The 18309-nt window shown below is 48.9% G+C and overlaps 1 protein-coding gene across 2 annotated transcripts; it reads right to left on the bottom strand.

The window, feature by feature from the left end:
- Positions 1 to 2349: 2349 nt before the first annotated feature.
- CUNH7orf57 (chromosome unknown C7orf57 homolog) lies at positions 2350 to 18187 on the bottom strand. Of its 2 annotated transcripts, none has more exons than XM_029232910.1 (9): positions 18075 to 18187; positions 17664 to 17832; positions 10378 to 10563; positions 8511 to 8619; positions 7818 to 7974; positions 6680 to 6777; positions 5038 to 5243; positions 4140 to 4154; positions 2350 to 2457 (listed from the first exon to the last, which is right to left on the bottom strand). In XM_029232910.1, the coding sequence occupies exons 2-9, from the start codon at positions 17716 to 17718 to the stop codon at positions 2369 to 2371; spliced, it is 915 nt and encodes a 304-aa protein (XP_029088743.1). In that variant the 5' UTR covers positions 17719 to 17832; positions 18075 to 18187; the 3' UTR covers positions 2350 to 2368. The 2 variants fall into 2 exon arrangements, with proteins under 2 accessions (XP_029088743.1, XP_029088744.1); XM_029232911.1 differs by having other exon boundaries at positions 5038 to 5195.
- Between the last annotated feature and the right edge of the window lie 122 nt (positions 18188 to 18309).

The following is an 18309-nucleotide window of genomic DNA, read 5'->3' as shown; positions in this document are numbered from 1 at the left end:
GCCCTTTGTAGGGTGCGAAGTACCTCATTCTCTTCCGTCATCATATCTGCTCTAATTCCTGACATTTATTTCCACTTTCTTTCCATGGTGCCTTACTTGTTATTGCACTGCTCTGCATTCTCCTCCTTGAAGCTATTCTCTGTCTTTCCTCTCTTACACTAACTTCTACTTTGCTTTTCATAGAGCGTGACCTCTGGGCCCATTTCAGGCAGATCTCAGGTTCTGTACTAAATCAGTTAACAGAGGTTAGAATCCCAGCTTTCTCCAGGGATGCTGGCTTTCCTATGTGTATCTGGGGCTCCCTTCATGGGCAAGTCGACCACCAAATTGAGTATTAGATTTATGAAAGCTGAGAGAATGATTGAGTACAGTGTCAGATATTGTGTCAGGAACCTTGTTGAAACTTATTTTGATTAATCATCATGACAGCCCTTGGATAGGAAGTATCTCCTTTTTATTTATGTATTTGTGTATGTATTTAGTGGCCGCACTACATGGCTTGTGGGATGGCCCGTTGGGGCTGGAATCCGTGCCCCCTGCATTGGAAGCGCAGTCTTAACCACTGGACCACCAGGGAAGTCCCAGAAGTATCTCATTTTGATAAAGGAGGAAACCAAGGCTCAGAGCTAAGCTCTGTGAGCTGGGCTGTGTTGAGCTGAGGTTGCCAGATGCCTGTCAGAAAAACATCACGACACTGGAAGGGTGTGTGTGAGTGTGCATGCATGCACATACGTGTGAAAGTACTATTTCATTAAACACTTTTTTTTGCTGGTTTTAACTGACAATTTATATTTAGTATGATCTAGCCATATTTTTGATCTTTCGGCAAAAGTGCTTTACATCAGAACAATTAGATGGAATGTGCAAATCTTCTGTTTTCATAACGTTTGTTTTCTATTACCAAGCAGAAAGTTAACTGCACGACTGGCTTTTTCAATAACAGACCCCAGGTGCCCTGCATGGAGCCGAGATCTGGTCACAGGTCCCTGCCCCAAACTCTGTCCTCTCCCTAAAACCACAGGTTTCTGCTACTCTAATATCCTCAAAATGGATCGAAGGGTCTTAAGCTACTGATACCTGTTCCTGATGGTTTTTTCTTGGGGGGGGGGGCGGGGGTGGGTTGAGAATGAGGTAGGGATTGAAGTAGAGAAAGGAAGGGGGAGGGGAGAAACCAGGGACAGTCGGCACCTTCCTCTAGAGCAGACTCTTTCCCTTCACCGCACGCGCCACTCACGTCCTCTGAGCTGTGTAGTTACCCAACCACACTCATCCATGCGTTCAGTTCAGTATATCGTTTAAAGAATTAATTGAAAACGTTTAGATTTTACGTGAGCAAATGCATGATAAGTTTATACTGGGAAAGAAGCTAAAACATCTCTGAACTTACTTGGCTCTCTGAAAATCTTCCAGCAGAATATTATTTTATGAGTGAATTAAATGTACAAAATATAAAACTACATTTATATGCTAATTACATATAAATAGCAATGAAATTTATAAACTGAGAGAATTGTCTGAGTAGTAAAACATTTTTGTTAAGACTACTAAATTAAATATTTAAATTAAACATATTTCTACTTAATACAAAATAATAAATGTTCACTATTATGGATTTCAGTTTATGCCAAAAATATTTTCAAACATTTAAAACTAGCAAATGCTACAGTGTTTTCATACTAAATGTTTAACATTTCAAGGCATAATAAATTAATCTGTTTCTTAATATAAACTATTGCACAATATTCTGGAATTAAATACTTTTTGTAACAGAAAAATTATTCCTACAAAGATTACAGGACCAAATAATGAAAAAGCTTTTGGGTGAGTTATTTCCAGTTAAGAGTCTAAACCGTAGATTTCAACAGAAGTAGTGCCAGTAGAGGCTCACACGCGGGTGGTGACGTCGGCCGAGGGTGGGAAGGAAGTGGCCTGTTCCGAGACCCTGGGACTTCCCAGGCCAGCGAGGCGCAGCGGCGCAAAGCCCATGCGCCTGGCGTCCCAGAGGGATGCAAGAAACAAAACCCAACACTGGCACCATCTACGCAGCAGCGACGTCAAATCTGTTCTAAGATGGATCATTTCGTGAGAATCTATGTTAACAAACTGTAACAGGAGCCTTATAACTATAGCTGTTACATAGGTCCTAGCTGCACATCACAGCGGGGTTTATCTGCGCTCCGCGGGCGCTGAGGCAGATGGAGGTGCTACTGGACCTGCAGTGCAAAATAAAGATAAGACTTTAAGGGCAAAGAGACAAAAGATGGCGCATTTTATAAATTAAAAAATTGAACCTATTAATTTTAACTAAAAGAAAACATGTACCTCTGTACCTATTTATAGGGATTGTTACTGAAGTCTACACAAAAGTCTAGTGCACGGTCCTACCCGCAGCCACAAATCGCACGTCGGAAACATCAGCCTCCAACTTGCAGGCGGCTGGTGATCGCTGAGTCAAGCCTGCAAGTGCCGGGAAGGTTCTGCTGACACAGGAGGGCGGAGCTGAACGCGCAGTGGGGCGCGGCCTGGGCAGGGGGGCGGCTCAGCTCCACCGGGCTGTTGCGGCCCCAGGGGATGCTCCGCGGCCCCAGGGGATGCTGCCTGGCCCCCACCGTGCACCCCGACACCGCACCCTGCGCACCCGCGTTAACGGTGCCACTCATCTAAAAGGCCAGCTAGCTATCTGGCGTGTCAGAAACACCTCGAGCGGCTGCAAAAATTGCAGTGAAAAATGACAATCCTGCGACAGGTGGAGGGAAAACACACTAAAGAAGCCTTGATGAGGTCCGGACACTTGCAGCGGCCGGCTCGGGTCGGAAAAGGCAAGCTCCGGTGGGCGATTGCTGTTCATCACGTTAAAATCCAGGATGGACAGAGGAGGAGGAACGGGAGACAGAGGGCAGCGAGTGGCCGAGGTCAGCCCCAGCGCGCCGCGGCCGGATCTGAAGTTCTGGGGAGGGCGGGGCGGCACCCGGGCAGTGACACCTCGGCGACCCAGAACATGCGCAGAGGCAGGTCTGCTCAGCCAAACGGTGATTCTTCCAGGTTACAGGGGCTTTACCAAGCCTACTTGGTCTTCCACTAATTTTGAACTGTTAAAAATTTCCTCTGAGATTAAGAGGGTCTTGCTGCTAATTTAAACACGTGGATTATATAGCACTGCAGTGATTTATTTCCCAGTAGAAAGTGTATCACCTTAATGTCCAACGACAGTTCCTTGACCAGATCAGATATTTTGGTGGCGGTGAGGTAAATTCTATCTACTTAAGACCATGCAGAAAAACAATACTAAAAACCCTCAGAGACCCTGTGCAGGTGGGTCTCTGTGCCTGGGGCATCTGTATTTATTTATGTATTTATATTTTTTTAACATCTTTATTGGAGTATAATTGCTTTACAATGTTGTGTTAGTTTCTGCTTTATAACAAAGTGAATCAGCTATACATATACATATATCCCCATATCCCCTCCCTCTTGCGTCTCCCTCCCTCCCACCCTCCCTATCCCACCCCTCTAGGTGGTCACAAAGCACCAAGCTGATCTCCCTGTGCTATGCGGCTGCTTCCCGCTAGCTATCTATTTTACATTTGGTAGTGTATATAGGGGCACCTGTATTTAAATTAGAGGCCTCTCCTGGCCTTTCACTTCTTTACCATTATTTAAACCCACATTTCTCACGTAGTGTCTAATAAAATGTATGCCTCTGAAGTAAACTGAAATATGCTTTATCTTGTGTGATATGCATAAAAGAATAATTCTGTTGTAATAATGTAAGTGGTCCTTCTTTTGCTGTCCCCAAACTGTGTTTCTAGAAGTCTGACTTTTTTTTTCTTTTTTTTTTTTTGGCCCCTCTGCGCAGCATGCCGATCTTAGTTCCCTGACCAGGGATGGAACTCGTGCCCCCTGCAATGGAAGCGCGGAGTCTTAACCACTGGACCACCAGGGAAGTCCTAGAACTCTGACTTTTTAAAGACATAGATGTCACCAGCTTTTGTAGTTAGAACATGGGTGGTTTGGAGAGGGACCTCACAGGCTTCTGAGATGCATCGTCGTCAGATTGAAGAACTATGTCCATCAATTGTTTTTGTGTCTGAGACACTTTTTATACTTGGTTGCAGGTCAGTTTCTCCATAAATACTCACTTGGAGGAGAAGACTCTGTAATAAAGGACAAGTGCATTAGTTGTTCAATTTAATAAAAGAGGCTAATTTTAAAAGAATTACTCTCAATAATTCCTTAAAAATCAGTAAAAGTTTGTATGACTTAAAATGGCATCATGATGACAATGGAGAGAGGGTATCATTACGACACTGGCCAGGCCAGTGTGGTGCCCACTGGCCTGGAAGACGGGCAGAGCTCATGTTTACAAAACATCACATAAAACACTTGAGATGCTTGAAGAGACACAACACAGCTCCTTCCTCCTTAATCAGAGAAATGAAGCCTCGGAGTGAAAATAAGTTTCCTAAAGGCAAATGGTCAATAAGTTCTAGAGCTACAGAAACTAAATATCACACTCGATAGACCTTAGGATGGACATGGCCCAAAATGAGACTAATTGTCCCTGTGACAGTGATTGTTGAAAATCAAACTAATAAACTTTTTTGAACAGCTAATTTCAGGGAAATGTCTAAGCTATTCAAAGTTTAATGACAAAGTTTAAGAAATGCTGATAATGGAACAAATTCAAGCTTGAACTGTGAGTTATTTTCAAGAACTGGGGCTTTATCTGAAGCTGCCTCAGAGAGGACCAAGCATTGCAGGGATCAGAATCTTTTGGACCCAGGAGACTAAAACTGATATCATGTGTGTGGTACAACACATAAAGCATCAGAATTTTTGACAACTAAAAGAAAATGCAAAGCCACAGAAATAATGACTTTTGCTATTCATCTGAATAAAGAGGAAAGAAGCACAATATATATTATCCTCATGTGTAACTGTAACCTCAATAACTCTGTAGGTTTTTTATGCGGTTTTTAGATCACTCATTATGATATAGGTAATGAGACAAGGGGTCTCAGGGGCCGTGCACTTCACCTGGGCCTTCCTTGGCGCCTTCCGGAGCCTCCGGGTCTGGGGGCGGCTCGGCGTCCCACGGAGACTGGGACAGAGACAAAGCAGAGGCCCTGGATGTCTGCGGGGTCCTCTTGTCTGGGTCTGCTTGCTGCTGTAACCGCTCAGCGTTACATCCATTGCTAATAAGTTTGGAAAAGTTTGTGGGTGAACTGGTTTTTTGACCAGGCCTCAAAAAGAGAAAAATTAAGTACTTAAGTACAAAGGTGAAGGGTAATCCAGAAGCGTTCTCAGCGAACATACTGATGGTAAATTAGATGCGTTACTGTCCCTGAAGACACAACAGAGATGCTTCTCCCTCTCTCCCTCTCTTTCTCAATCTCTCTCCACTTTTAAGCATAAGGAAGTAACCTCCAAGCATCCTTGTACACACAGTGAGCGCATACTTAGTTCAGTTTCCAAAACCTTTCTTCAGAACAGCCAATGAGAAGAAGAATTCCAGCATTTCCCAGGGATGCCTTCTGAAAGAACTGCCCCTTCCCTGGGGAGGGATGAGTGACTCAGACTCTACCACTTTCAAACAAATTGTGACTTTCTTAATTAGTTCTTCCCTGTTCATGTTAAAGATTATCTGCTGCTTCTTTACACACTTCTGTCTTCTCTCTGTCATTTACATCTTTGCAGACGTTATCATAACCTCCATTAGGAGGGGCGGGGAGATCGGATGTAAAACAGGTGACACATATCACCTGTGCCCTCCGACCCTTGGGTTTCTTACTTGTAAATCACTCTGTTGTCAGGAGTCTTCCTAATGGCTCTGGCGGGCTCTCTCTCTCTCTCTCTCTCTATATATATATATAGATAGATAGATAGATAGATAGATATAGATATAGATAGATATAGATAGATAGGTAGATATAGAAATATAGGTGGATATAGATAGAAAGACATAGAGGTATACAGATATAGATAGATAGATAGATAGATGATGGATGATAGATAGATATAATTTTTTTGCCCTCCCAGTCTGAGTGTGGTGCTTTCATGGCGTTTGTCACACAATGTAACTGATTGATTGCTCCTCCCCCAGCCTCACTAGAGGAGAAGCAATTGTAAGAAGTAGTCAGACAATTAACGGCATTAATTCTAGCACTACAGTGAGATTCTGGGGAAGGGAAGAGAAGCAGAAGGCCTCGGGGACCCCCGCTCCAGCTGGGCGAGTAATGAAGTGTCAGACATTCCAGCTGAATGCAGAGCCAAGGACTCACTAGGCGCGGACACCAGGGCCCAGGCCTTGGGGACAGAGAATGTCAGGGCTGAGTAGCACACACATGCGGCCCCAAGTTTATGGGGTGAGCTTGGGTGACACAGGCTGACAGAGGAGAGAGCTCAGCTCAGCGCTCAGGGCGGGGGAGGATGGGGTCCACAGGGGCCCGGGGGGCACCCAGAGGGAAGGGAAAATGGAAGAGCAGGCCAGTCGACAGGGCCAGGCCATGGGAAGTTGTGCCATTGAAGTCACATCACCACAACCTGCTGCTGGGAAGCGAATACTGTTAGGCCGGCATCAGCATCGTGTATTGGAGCCATGGTTGTCACTGTTGTCACTTGGACCAAAGGCCAAACCCAAACCGAATCCAGACCACGCTGGCGCAGCCTGTGCACTTACATGGGGGGAAAGGACAGTTTGCTTCCTGCAGGGTCTTTGAGGCCAAGCGGGGTCCCGGCTTTGCTAGGATACTTGGACTTGATGGCTGGTAGCCTCACCTGTACAGAGAGACACACGAAACCCTGACTTAGAAGGGTTTGCTCACTGCACTTTCTCAGCCCCTGCATGGCTCTGTCAATGGTTTGGCGGCAGTACAGCGTCCAGCCTTTTATAGGGCATGGACACCGTGACCCTGGTTAGCATCCGAAGCCTCTGTTTATTGCTGGGAAGTGTCGCCAGGAGCAGCCCGTTCACTGAACATGCCAACCCCCCAGAGCCAGGCTCAGGGCTGCGACAGGGTGTCTTGAGGACAGACAGCCGGCCTGCTGCACGCAGCTGACACTGCACAGTGCTCAACTCTGCGAGCCCCGGAATAAACTTCCAGGGTTTCTCTTCCAAGCAGACACTGCGAAGCGGGCTGGGGTCAGGCGAGGAACCTGCCAGCCAGCGAGGCCGCTCCCCTGTCGTGCGGGGGGAGGGCGGCCAACCTTGCTCATCGTCAGGACCCACTGCCGGTTTTAACATGAACGTCACCAGTTCACCCACAGATCCCCACGTCCCAGGAGCCACGCCAGCCCCGTGAACCGAGACACAGCCACCAGGAAGCCACTGACCCGAGATGGCCTTCACAGGGTGCCTTTGAAACAGAAATGCCTTGAAAGTGTGCCCTGCAGTCGGTGCTCCTTCAAGGTCAAATACAAATACCCAGGGTTTGCACAGAAGAAAAGCAGCGTCTCCTCTTCCCTTCTTGTCCGTACAGAGTATTCCGGGGAATTTTAACTTAAACCCTTAAACAGAACGGGCTTGTTCAGAAACTGGATAATGTCCTTTCTATCTGGGCAGATGAGAAGTGACGGCCAACTTTCCCAGAGATGAGTGTCAGCTGGTTAAAACACACTCAGTAAAAGGCAATCTTCCCTCAAGGGTCGCATTCATAAGGAGAAGAAGAAAGCTAATTTCCCGTGGCCTCTGGCCTTTCAGCAGATCGAACTTAAGATGCAGATCCCGGGGCCACGAGACACACCCTGCCGACAAGCACATCGCGGGACGTGCTCCGGGCGGCAAGCAAAGCCATGCCATCTAGTGGGGCTCCAGTCACCTTTCTTTTCTCCTTTACCAGTTCCTCTGCCTCTCTTTGCCAAACCGTCTTCATGTCAAAGTCGAAGGGCCCCCTTCTGGACTCGTAGTTGCCACTGGCGTGATCGGGGTTAGACTCTTCATAAACCATGTAATCCGGTATGGACACAGCGGGGACCCTGCAGAAACGGACGGAAGGGCCCCGGCCCGCGGCTTAGGGCCACCTCCTGACCTCCCCTCCCTGCCTCCCCCCTTCCCCCTCCCCCCGCCCCAGCACCTAGCTCTGACCTTCTCCAGTCCCCGCCCACCCACACCCCCCTCACTTTCTGGGCTCCTGGTTCTGCTAGGATAAAGTGCAGGCCCTTAGCAGAGGGGGAGGGGGAGAGGGAGGGGAGGGGAGCGGAGAGGAAGGGGAGGGGAGGGGAGAGGAAGGGGAGGGGAGGGGAGAGGAATAGGAGGGGAGGGGAGCGGGAGGGGAGAGGGAGGGGAGGGGAGAGGGAGGGGAGGGGAGAGGGAGGGGCCCTCCGGGATGCAGCGGCGGGGAGAAGCTGGGCAACCAGCCGACCCCCAGCAAGGACGGGACGGAAGAGGGCGCCCAGCCTCCCGGAGACAATGGGCTGCAGCGGAGGCGGCGGGCGGAGAGGCCGAGCGCGGAGGTCAGAGGCTGGGGACGCAGGCCTGGGCGGGGCCGCAACGCGGGGGTCTGGATACTCACTGCCTCCGGTCGGCCGTCGGCGGCTGGCTGTGGTGGACGTACCAGTCTGGCAAGGAGTAGGCCACGGGGGAGCCCTTACTGGTCCCGGGGGCAAAGTGCTTCAAAAGGTCTCGAGGCCAAAAAGACACGGCTGTGAGCGGCCTGCGCATTACCAGCGGGCAGGTCGCAGCGACGAGGGGACCGGCTCTCCTACTGGACTCCACTGGGCCGGGGGACAGCACGCCGGGGTGTCCGCGGTGTCCTCACCCGCCAGTGCTCGTGCTGCCTGGTGCCCAGAGGACATCCCTCCTGTACCCCTGCCCCGCCGCAGGCCACCTCCTCCCTGTCTCTGGGGGGGAGGGGGAGGGGTCCTTGCCCCAGGGCGGTATCTGCGGGGACAGAACTCCTCGGGCCCCCCGGGGGGCTGCGCCCTGGCTCCTCTCTCTGGCCAGGACAGTCTGTTCTCCACCCCCCACGCGGCAGTTCTGGGGTGAGCCGCCCCCTCCAGGTTTCCGGTGGGAAGCGGGGCACCGGCCCCTCTAAATCCTGGGGGCAGGGGGAGTGTTAACCGGTGCCCCGCTTGGAGCCAGGCTGAGAGGGTCAGAGACGCGCTCAGGCTCTAGCTCCCGCCGACCCCCCGACTTGCTGCCAGGTCTTCGTTCCCCTCCCCCGGCTTGAGGGCTTTTCCCAGGCAGGGGTCAGTCAGGCGGGGAAGCGGGAGCGACTGGTCTTGCCTGCTAAGCGGACGCGACGGCCAGCATCGACTGTTCGACTGTTCTTACTATTAGAAAGACATGTTTAACTTTTTTCTTTTTTGAACTTTCCATTTTTAAATATTTCAGACTTAGACAAAAGATCCAAAAAATGGTATGAATTCCCCTAAACCCTTCACCCAGATTCCTCAAATGCTGCGTTTCGTTTCCCATTTGCTTTATTGCTCTTTCTCTCTCTCTCCCCCCCACCCATTAGTATTGTCACTGTCATTGCTGTTTGGGGGACCGTTTGGGAGGCTTCCAGAGACAGTTATGACATAATCACAGTGTAGTGATCAAAATCAGGAAATTAGTGTGATGCAATCCTTTTATCCAGTTTACAGATCTTGTTCAGATTCTGCCAGCAGTCCCACTAATGTCCTAACTGGTGGCTGGGGAGTGGGGAGGTGGTGGACCTTCTGTGCTTTACACGCAGTGAATCACATGGTCTGTTCCGGGCTTTTGACCATTAAAGAAAGGTGCTGCCCTCTGCCATGTTGCCCACTCTCCCCGTGACAATCTCCACAGCAGGAACAGGGGTCAGAAAGAGAGAGAGAAAGGTCAGCGTTTCTCAGGCTCGTTCACCACAAAGGCCAGCCAGAAGGTGTGCTAGATAGATGTGACTCCTAACTTGACCAGCAACTTTAATTAGCACAGCTGAACAGGGCTTTCTCGGTTACATCATGGATAAAAGTGTGGTGTTCATAAACATCACCATGGACACTCATCCCTGGCCTCCATTACCAAGAAGATATTAATACACAGGATGAGGGATGATGAGACAGAGCAACAGGAGCAAAGATGCTTCACAGGCGACTGGGGAAGGGGTGGCCCTGAGCTGGGCGACTGCAGTGCAGAGACAGAGACTGCAGTTAGACAGGGAGGTAGGCACGGGAGTCACCACAGGGGTGTCACTCAGAAGGAAAATCCCAGTTCGGTGAACTCACAGCCTAGTGGGTCTTTCCCATAAACGGCAGCACGCCCCTGAAGAGTCTGCACCCTGAACTGTGTCCATTGACCTGGACATCCTACGGCCTTGGGCAAAGCTCATACACTTCACATATTTTTACAGGGAAGACACAATGATCAGACGACCGTGTCCCTCCCGCCACAAAGCACAAGGCTGCGGTGCTCACCGGGCTGGCCACCTTGCTTCGCCAGCTTCACGTACTCTGAGTCCGTTTCCTTCACCCAGTACCTTCGTGCCCCGAGCATTTGCCCACTGGGGGCTGCCCTCAGGTCACTGAGGCCTGGGATCTGGGACGTTGGCGGGGCAGCCACGGCTTTCTCAGACCGCTTCACAGGAAGGTGGTAATACCAATCTAGGGAAGAGGAGGCCAAGGGTCAGGTCATTACTTACGGAATCCAGGCTGGTTTGGTCCACTGCTCAGAAGATAACTACACCAGGGAGGGCGTCACACCCTCCCAGGACACCAGAAGAGGACATCAACACGGGGCACCAGCACAGGTGAAACTGCCCTCTTGTAAACGCCTGTCACCCGAGGCATAACCCTGCCAGTCGTGTAGTTAACAGTCCCTAAAGGCCACGAGCAGCAGCCACGGCGCCCAGCAGATGACGAGCACCTTCTAGAAGGCCTGCTGGCCCCTCTGCTGCTGGCTGCCCCTCTGTCCCAAAGCAGTGAGAGCAGAGCCCTTCCCTGGGGTTTTTAGCCTCCCAGTGAGGTATCCAAATCCCCTACATGTGCAGCTCTCTCTCTCTTCTCCTTCAATCCTCCATGAATTGGGACTAGACTGCATTTCCGGGAGTACACATTCCTGAAAGATCCCAAAGCACTTAAAACGTGGGCAAGCCTCTGGACTATGTGACCAAATGTTACCCAAGATTTGATCAACTTAGAACTTTAAAAACACTGAGATATCTTGATAAAAACTCTTACCAAAGTGGGCACAGAGGGACCATATCTCAACATAATAAAAGCTATTTATGACAAACCCACAGCCAGCATGATACTCAATGGTAAAAAGCTGAAAGCCTTCCCACTAAACTCTGGAAAAAGACAAGGATGCCCACTCTCACCACTTCTATTCAACATAGTATTAGAAGTCCTAGCCACAGCAATCAGACAAGAAAAAGAAATTAAAAGTTTTCAAATTGGTAGGGAAGAGGAAAAATTGTCATTATATGCAGATGAAATGATACTATATGTAGAAAACCCTAAAGACTCCACACAAAAACTACTAGAACTGATATATGAATTCAACCAGGTAGCAGGATACAAGATTACAGAAATCTGTTGCATTTCTTTACAGTAACAATGAAATATCAGAAAGGGAAAGTAAAAAAAAAAAAAAAAAAAATCCCTTCTAAAATCACATCAAAAAGACAAAAAAAAAAAAATACTTAGGAATAAACCTGACCAAGGAGGCAAAAGACTTATATGCTGAGAACTATAAAACATTGATAAAGAAAACTGAAGATGATTCAGAGAAATGGAAAGATATCCCATGCTCTTGGGTTGGAAAAATTAATACAGTAAGTTCCCTACATACAAACCTTTAAGTTACACACTTTCAAAGATGTGAACATGCATCTGGTTCCAGCAAGGAACCAGAACCTGTGCCATCAACATCAGGCATGAGTGAAATTGCAGCTTGCCCTCCAACTCCTATTGCTCATGATCCTTCAGCTCTACCATCTCCCACCTCCTCTCCATCCTCCAGTCAGTAATTCTTCTTGCCTGTTAACTGGATGCCAGCCCCTGGATGCCAGCTGTTGTACTGTACTTTTCAAGGTACTGTACTGTATGATTAAAAATATTTTCTTTACTTTTTGTTTGTTTTTTATGTATTATTTGTGTTAAAAGTATTATAAACCTATTACAATACAGTACTATATAGCCGATTGTGTAATTTGGGTACGTAGGCAAACTTTGTTGGACTTATGAACAAATTGGACTCTCAGAACGGAACTTGTTTGTATGTAGGGGACTTACTGTATTGTTAAAATGGCCATACTACCCAAAGCAATCTACAGCTTTAACATGATGCCTATCAAATTACCCATGACATTTTTCACAGAACTAGGACAAATAATCCTAAAATTTATATAGGACCACAAAAGACCCAGAATTGCCAAAGCAATCCTGAGGAAAAAGAAAAAGCTGGAGACATAACTGTTCCAGACTTCAGACAAAACTACAAAGCTACAGTAATCAAAACAGTGTGGTATTGGCACAAAAACAGACCTACAGATCAGTGGAACAGAATAAAGAGCCCAGAAATAAACCCACACACCTAGGGTCAATTAATCTGTGACAAAGGAGGCAAGAATAAACAATGAGGAAAAGACAGTCTCTTTAGCAAGTGGTGTTGGGAAAGTTGGACAGCCACATGTAAATCAATGAAGTTAGAACACTTCCTCTCTCACACACAAAAATAAACTCAAAATGGCTTAAAGACTTAAATATAAGACATGATGCCATAAAACTCCTAGAAGAGAACATAGGCAAAACTTTCTCTGACATAAATCGTAGCAACATTTTCTTAGGTCAGTCTCCCAAGGCAATAGAAATAAAAGCAAAAATAAACAAGCGGGACCTAATCAAACTTACAAGCTTTTGAATAGAAAAGGAAATCTAAGCAAAACGAAAAGACAACCTATGGACTGGGAGAAAATATTTGCAAACTATGTGATGGACAAGGGCTTAATGTCCAAAATATACAAACAGCTCATACAACTCAATAACAAAAATCTAAACAATCCAATCAGAACATGGGCAGAAAACCTAAATAAACATTTAGAAGACACACAGGTGGCCAATAGGCAAATGAAAAGATGCTCAACATCACTAATTATTAGAGAAATGCAAATCAAAACTACAATGAGTTATCACCTCACAACAGTCAGAATAGCCATCATCAAAAAGTCTACAAATAATAAATGCTGGGGACTGCCCTCGTGGTGCAGTGGTTAAGAATCCACCTGTCAGTGCAGGGGACACGGGTTCAAGCCCTGGTCCAGGAAGATCCCACAACTAAGCCAATGTGCCACAACTATTGAGCCTGTGTTCTAGAGCCCGCAAGCCACAACTACTGAGCCCTCGTGCCACAACTACTGAAGCCGCGCTCTGCAAAAAGAGAAGCCACTGCAATGAGAAGCCCGCACACCACAACAAAGAGTAGCCTCTGCTCAACGCAACTAGAGAAAGCCCATGCACAGCAACAAAGACCCAACGCAGCCAAAAATTTATTAATTAATTATTTTAAAAAATAATAAATGCTGGAGAGGGTGTGGAGAAAAGGGAACCCATCTACACTGTTGGTGGGAATGTATATTGGTGTAGCCATTATGGAGAACACTATGGAGTTTCCTTAAAAGAATTAAAATAGAGCTACCATATGATCCTGCAATCCCACTCTTGGGCATGTATCCGGAAAAGATGAAAACTCTAATTCAAAAAGATACAGGCACCCCTATGTTCATAAGCAGCACTATTTACAATAGCCAGGACATGGAAGCAACCTAAATGTCCATCAGCAGATGAATGAATAAAGAAGATGTGGCACATCTATACAATGGAATATTACTCAGCCATGAAAAAGAATGAAATAGTGCCATCTGCAGCAACACGGATGGACCTAGAGATTGTCATACTGAGTGAAGTAAGTCAGAGTCAGACAGAGAAAGACAAACACCACATATATCATTTATATGTGGAATCTAAAAAAAAGATACAAATTAGCTTATTTACAAAACAGAAATAGACTCACAAACATAGAAAACAAACTTATGGTTACCAAAAAGGAAAGGTGGGTGGGAGGGATAAATTAGGCGGTTGAGATTCACATATATACATTACTATATATAAGATAGATAATCTATAATGACCTACTGTATAGCCCAGGGAACTCTACTAAATATCTACCTATAATGGAAAAGAATATGAAAAAGAATAGATATATATGTATAAGTGAATCACTTTGCTGTACACCAGAAACTAACACAATATTGTGGATCAACTATACTCCAATTGGAAAAACAAACAAACAAACACTGAACCAGAAGTAAGAGCCTAACTGAACAGGTTTGCTAATTTGACAGGAGCAGAAAGATGCAGGACTCCGTGCCGCCATCAGGGAGGCTTCACTGGCAAACAATGTTATCTGAACCCCACCGCTTTCCTTTTGCTTGAGGCCAAAGCGGGACATCCGGAGTCGTCAGACAGGAAGGGAGAGCAGCACTCAGGAGGGTGGCTGAACGGGGCGGGGCAGGAGGGGCGGGGCTTTGTCCCGGGCATCCTCATGCTGTGGGAAGCGTCTGGGGCCGCAGATTGGCAGGGGTGGGCTGCGTGTGGCTTCCATGGAAACATCAAGTCTGGTCCCACAAGGGTGAAGCGCGGTGAGTGTAGATAAAGGTGTGGGATTTCTAGGGGAGAGGGTCCCGTGAAGAGGAGGGTGGGAGGACAAACGGGGGTGGTGAATGAAGGCAAGCTTGCTCCCTGCCCTCCGTCCCCATCGATCTGAATCCCCCGCCCCACCCAGAATGGCCACGGGGGTGGGGGGGCGGTGTGTGTATGAGCTGAACTGGCCTTGTCAGAGCCCTGAGGCCCCCTCAGTGGGCACCCAAGTCACAGCCCTGCAGGCTGCCTTGTGACCACCTGTGAGGGTCCCTGCCAGGAGCGAGAGGTGTGGGCAGAAGCCCAGGGACCTGTCGTGATCAGGCCCACTTGTGGCTCCACAGAGAGAAGACCCTGGGACACTCGGGCTCTTGGTGTTCTGGTGACTCTTTGTGTCAGAGACTGATTAACCGCATGTCCAAATATAAGAACAAATATCACAGCTGATTGAAAACTTTGGACACAAAATCCAGGAGTGTGAAATAAGAAAGATGCCACTATCATAGCACAAGTAACTCTTGCATTTACGAGCTTACTGGAACCAGCTGTCAAAACTGCATGGCGTTCAGGGAATTCCCTGGCAGTCCAGTGGTTAGGACTCTGAACTCTCATTGACGAGGGCCCAGGTTCAATCCCTGGTCGGGGAACTAAAATCCCACAAGCTGTGGGTCGTGGCCAAAAAAAAAAAAAAAAAGCATGGCATTCAGGGTCTAACATAGGACTGGCTCCTGGCAGGTGTGATGGGTAATTTTATGTGTCGCCTTAGCTAGGCCACAGTTCCCAGATGTTTAGTCTGGCACGTTACTGTGAAGGTGCGTTTTAGAGGAGATTAACAGTCAAATCAATAGACTCTGGCTAAAGCAGGTAAGTCTCCCTAACGTCGGTGGGCCTGATGCCATCAGTGCAAGGATTTAGGAGAAAAGACTGAGGTCTCCTGAGGAGGAAGGAATTCGGCCCCCAGACAGCCTTTGGACTCAGGACTGCAGCATCAGCCCTTCCCTGGGTCTCCGGCCTGCAGATTTTGGACCTGCCTGCTACACAACTGTGTGAGCCAATTCCTTAAAATAAATGAATCTCCCAGTCAATCTCCCTCCCTCTCTCTCTCTCTCTCTCTCTCTCTCTCCACACACACACACACACACACACACACACACACACACACACACACATCGTTGGGCTACGGAGAACCCTGACTGGTACGGTAGGAGCACAGGAAAGCGGTGCTGAATAGATCCCTTTACACAAGCACACATGGATCCCAGGAACAAGAAGTCACCGTCCTCTGAAGCTAAAAGTTAGCCACCCAGTCTGTACTTGGAACTAAAGCTACTTCATTGCATAACAATGAATGTTCATGGGAAATCTTTTATATATCTAAAGAACAGTAATTAAATGAACAGTATAGTGGAAACACTGTAGTTTTGAAAATGAGAAACCACCCCCTGGGAAAGCTTTAAAGAAGTGTGCCCAAGCTCACAAAGAAGAAATTTAAGAGCTAGGAGGATGGGTAGGACCATCTTATCTGATTGTATTCAGCTCAAATATTTTCCTTTAGAGGGAAGGCATTCGGTTCCAGCTTTATTTTTCCTCTCTGTGTTTTGATTACTAATTAATCCACAGAGAACAGAGTAGCTTCTACTTCTCATTACTGGAAGTTTTGGGCGGGCACTGAGCTCTAACCTAGCTGGCTGTTTATCACTGCGTGCCCTGCTCAGAGAGCCAGCACACGAGTCACTGTGAACCAACTGTCAACACACACACACACACACACACACACACACACACACACACACACACAGGGTTAAAGGAACGAGAACTGTCTTGTCCTCAAACATTATCAGTACTTGTATGGCACCAGATCACTTAACTACCATGTAGATTTCTTTACGAGCTCCCTTGCCCCCTCGCGTGCTTGCTTCATCCATAAGGAGCCAGGCTCAGAGAGACCGCAAAGTGACTCAGCCCCACAGCTCTCTGGTGTCTGAGGGCACATCCCACGGGGCTCTGGAGCCCTGCCTTTGGGCCGCCGCGGCCTTGGAGAACAGGGCAGCCTCCTGAAACTCTGAGCCTCGGCTTCCTCACCTATAAATCAGGGCTAAGGGCCCCTCGGCAGGTTGTTCTGAAGTTCAGTGTTAGTGTGACAGTGTTTAGCAGAGCACCTGGCAAGTGTCGCCGTCTTCTGCGCTGCTCACACGGGGAGGCCACACACTAAGGCACTGAGACGTCAGACCCAGGCTGAGAGCCCACCGTAGAGACGGACACCCAGGCCTCCTGTCCCCTGCCCCATTCCCAGCACAGCCACGGACCCACCCATAGTGGCCACAGCAGAGCTCCAGGCAAGAAGCACGTTGAGACTGTGAAGAAGACCACGCTTGGTCCCACTGCCCGCAGCACCCCCTGCCAGCCCTCACCCTGCCTTTCCCAGCAGAGCTCTGGGGCTCTCTTCTCCTCCCTCCTTCTCCAGCCCTTCTCGAGATGGGGCAGCGTAAAAATCAAGGCAAAATCAGACTCCAGCACCCAGGTGTTCCTCCTTCCCTTCTGCCAGTTTCACAGCGAGAAGCCCAGTGCCGTGGGAGCCTCCACCAGAGGCTTGTTTCCTGTGTCCCACTGCTTAAAGCAGGAGACATAGTTACCCTGGTTGGGGTCTAAATTAGGAGCAAGAGATAGGTGATCAATGAAGTACATGGGGATGCAGCTGAAAATGAAAGTGCCCAAGCCAACATACAGGGAGACCCCTGTGAGACTTACACAGGGTTGCTGTTACAGAGAAATTTTCAGAGACGCTATCGCTCCAAAAACTGAGGAGCTCCAACAGCAGTGGGTAGCCTGGCTTTCTTTTGTTGAACATAGGGAAAAAACAAGCAAACTAACAAACCTAGTTTCCCCCCCATGCTACCCTTTAAGCCTTGCTTCCACACTGGGGCATAGGGGCAGTGCGCAGCTTTCTCTGAGGGTACCCCTTGTTGTCCTGTCCCCTCCCGGCAGCCCCCGCTGGTGTGAGCCAGTCCAGCCGAGCCAGTCCAGCCACAGAGCAAACGCGGGTTTCCTCTCCTCGGGTCACTCACCGCAGGGAGCATAGCGGCTCGTGGCGCCGTGCAGCTCCTTGCTCGTGTTCCTCATGCCGGGAGACACGCTGGACCGGCTGTTCCCTGTTCTCGGGTGAACCAGGAACCGACGCGGGGGTTGAGCTGCAGAGGCCGGGTCCCCGTTCCTGCTCTATCTGTCCTCCTCCACCTGACAGGTATGCAGGCGTCTCACTATTCGGGACATGCGGTCAAGTCCAGGCAGGGTATACATCAGGGGCACATCCACACGGGTATACAGCAGGGACACGTCCAGGCAGGGTATACAGCAGGGGCACACACACGCCGAGTAGACAGCAGGGGACAGCAGGTCCCGAGGTACCCCGCCCCCGGCCCGGGTAACGGGTGGCCCCCTCCCTGCCCCGACCCCACTGGCCGTCTGACCCCGCTCACCTGCCGGCCTAGGGTCTGGGTGATTGCCACCTGCAGCGTCCGAGGCCACTCTGTTCCAGCGGGCGGCTGGGACCAACCCCAAACCCCCAGCGCAGCGCGGAACCACAGCAACCCGCGTCGCCGGGGCAACGGCCTGGGCCAACCGGCGGTCACAGCGGGAGCAGCGGCAGCCAATCGGGGCAGTGTGAGGGGCGGCAGCCGGCCAGTCAGCTCCAGGGGCAGAACTCGGGCTCCT

Source organism: Monodon monoceros, unplaced genomic scaffold (genome assembly GCF_005190385.1).
Source record: "Monodon monoceros isolate NGI ecotype Baffin Bay Population unplaced genomic scaffold, NGI_Narwhal_1 Super_Scaffold_2, whole genome shotgun sequence".
NCBI lineage: Eukaryota > Metazoa > Chordata > Mammalia > Artiodactyla > Monodontidae > Monodon > Monodon monoceros.
Note: the sequence above shows the minus strand (reverse complement) of the source record. Positions and strands in the feature narration are given on the sequence as shown.

What these genes read in the sequence shown, in the direction of transcription:
- CUNH7orf57 (XM_029232910.1), bottom strand. Translation starts at nt 17,718, where the DNA reads ATGAGGAACACGAGCAAGGAGCTGCACGGCGCCACGAGCCGCTATGCT. An exon ending in GAAGCAAGGTGGCCAGCCCG is followed by an intron (nt 8,620 to 10,377) that starts GTGAGCACCGCA and finishes TTTGGCCTCGAG; the next exon opens with ACCTTTTGAAGCACTTTGCC. An exon ending in TGGTAAAGGAGAAAAGAAAG is followed by an intron (nt 6,778 to 7,817) that starts GTGACTGGAGCC and finishes CTCTCTGTACAG; the next exon opens with GTGAGGCTACCAGCCATCAA.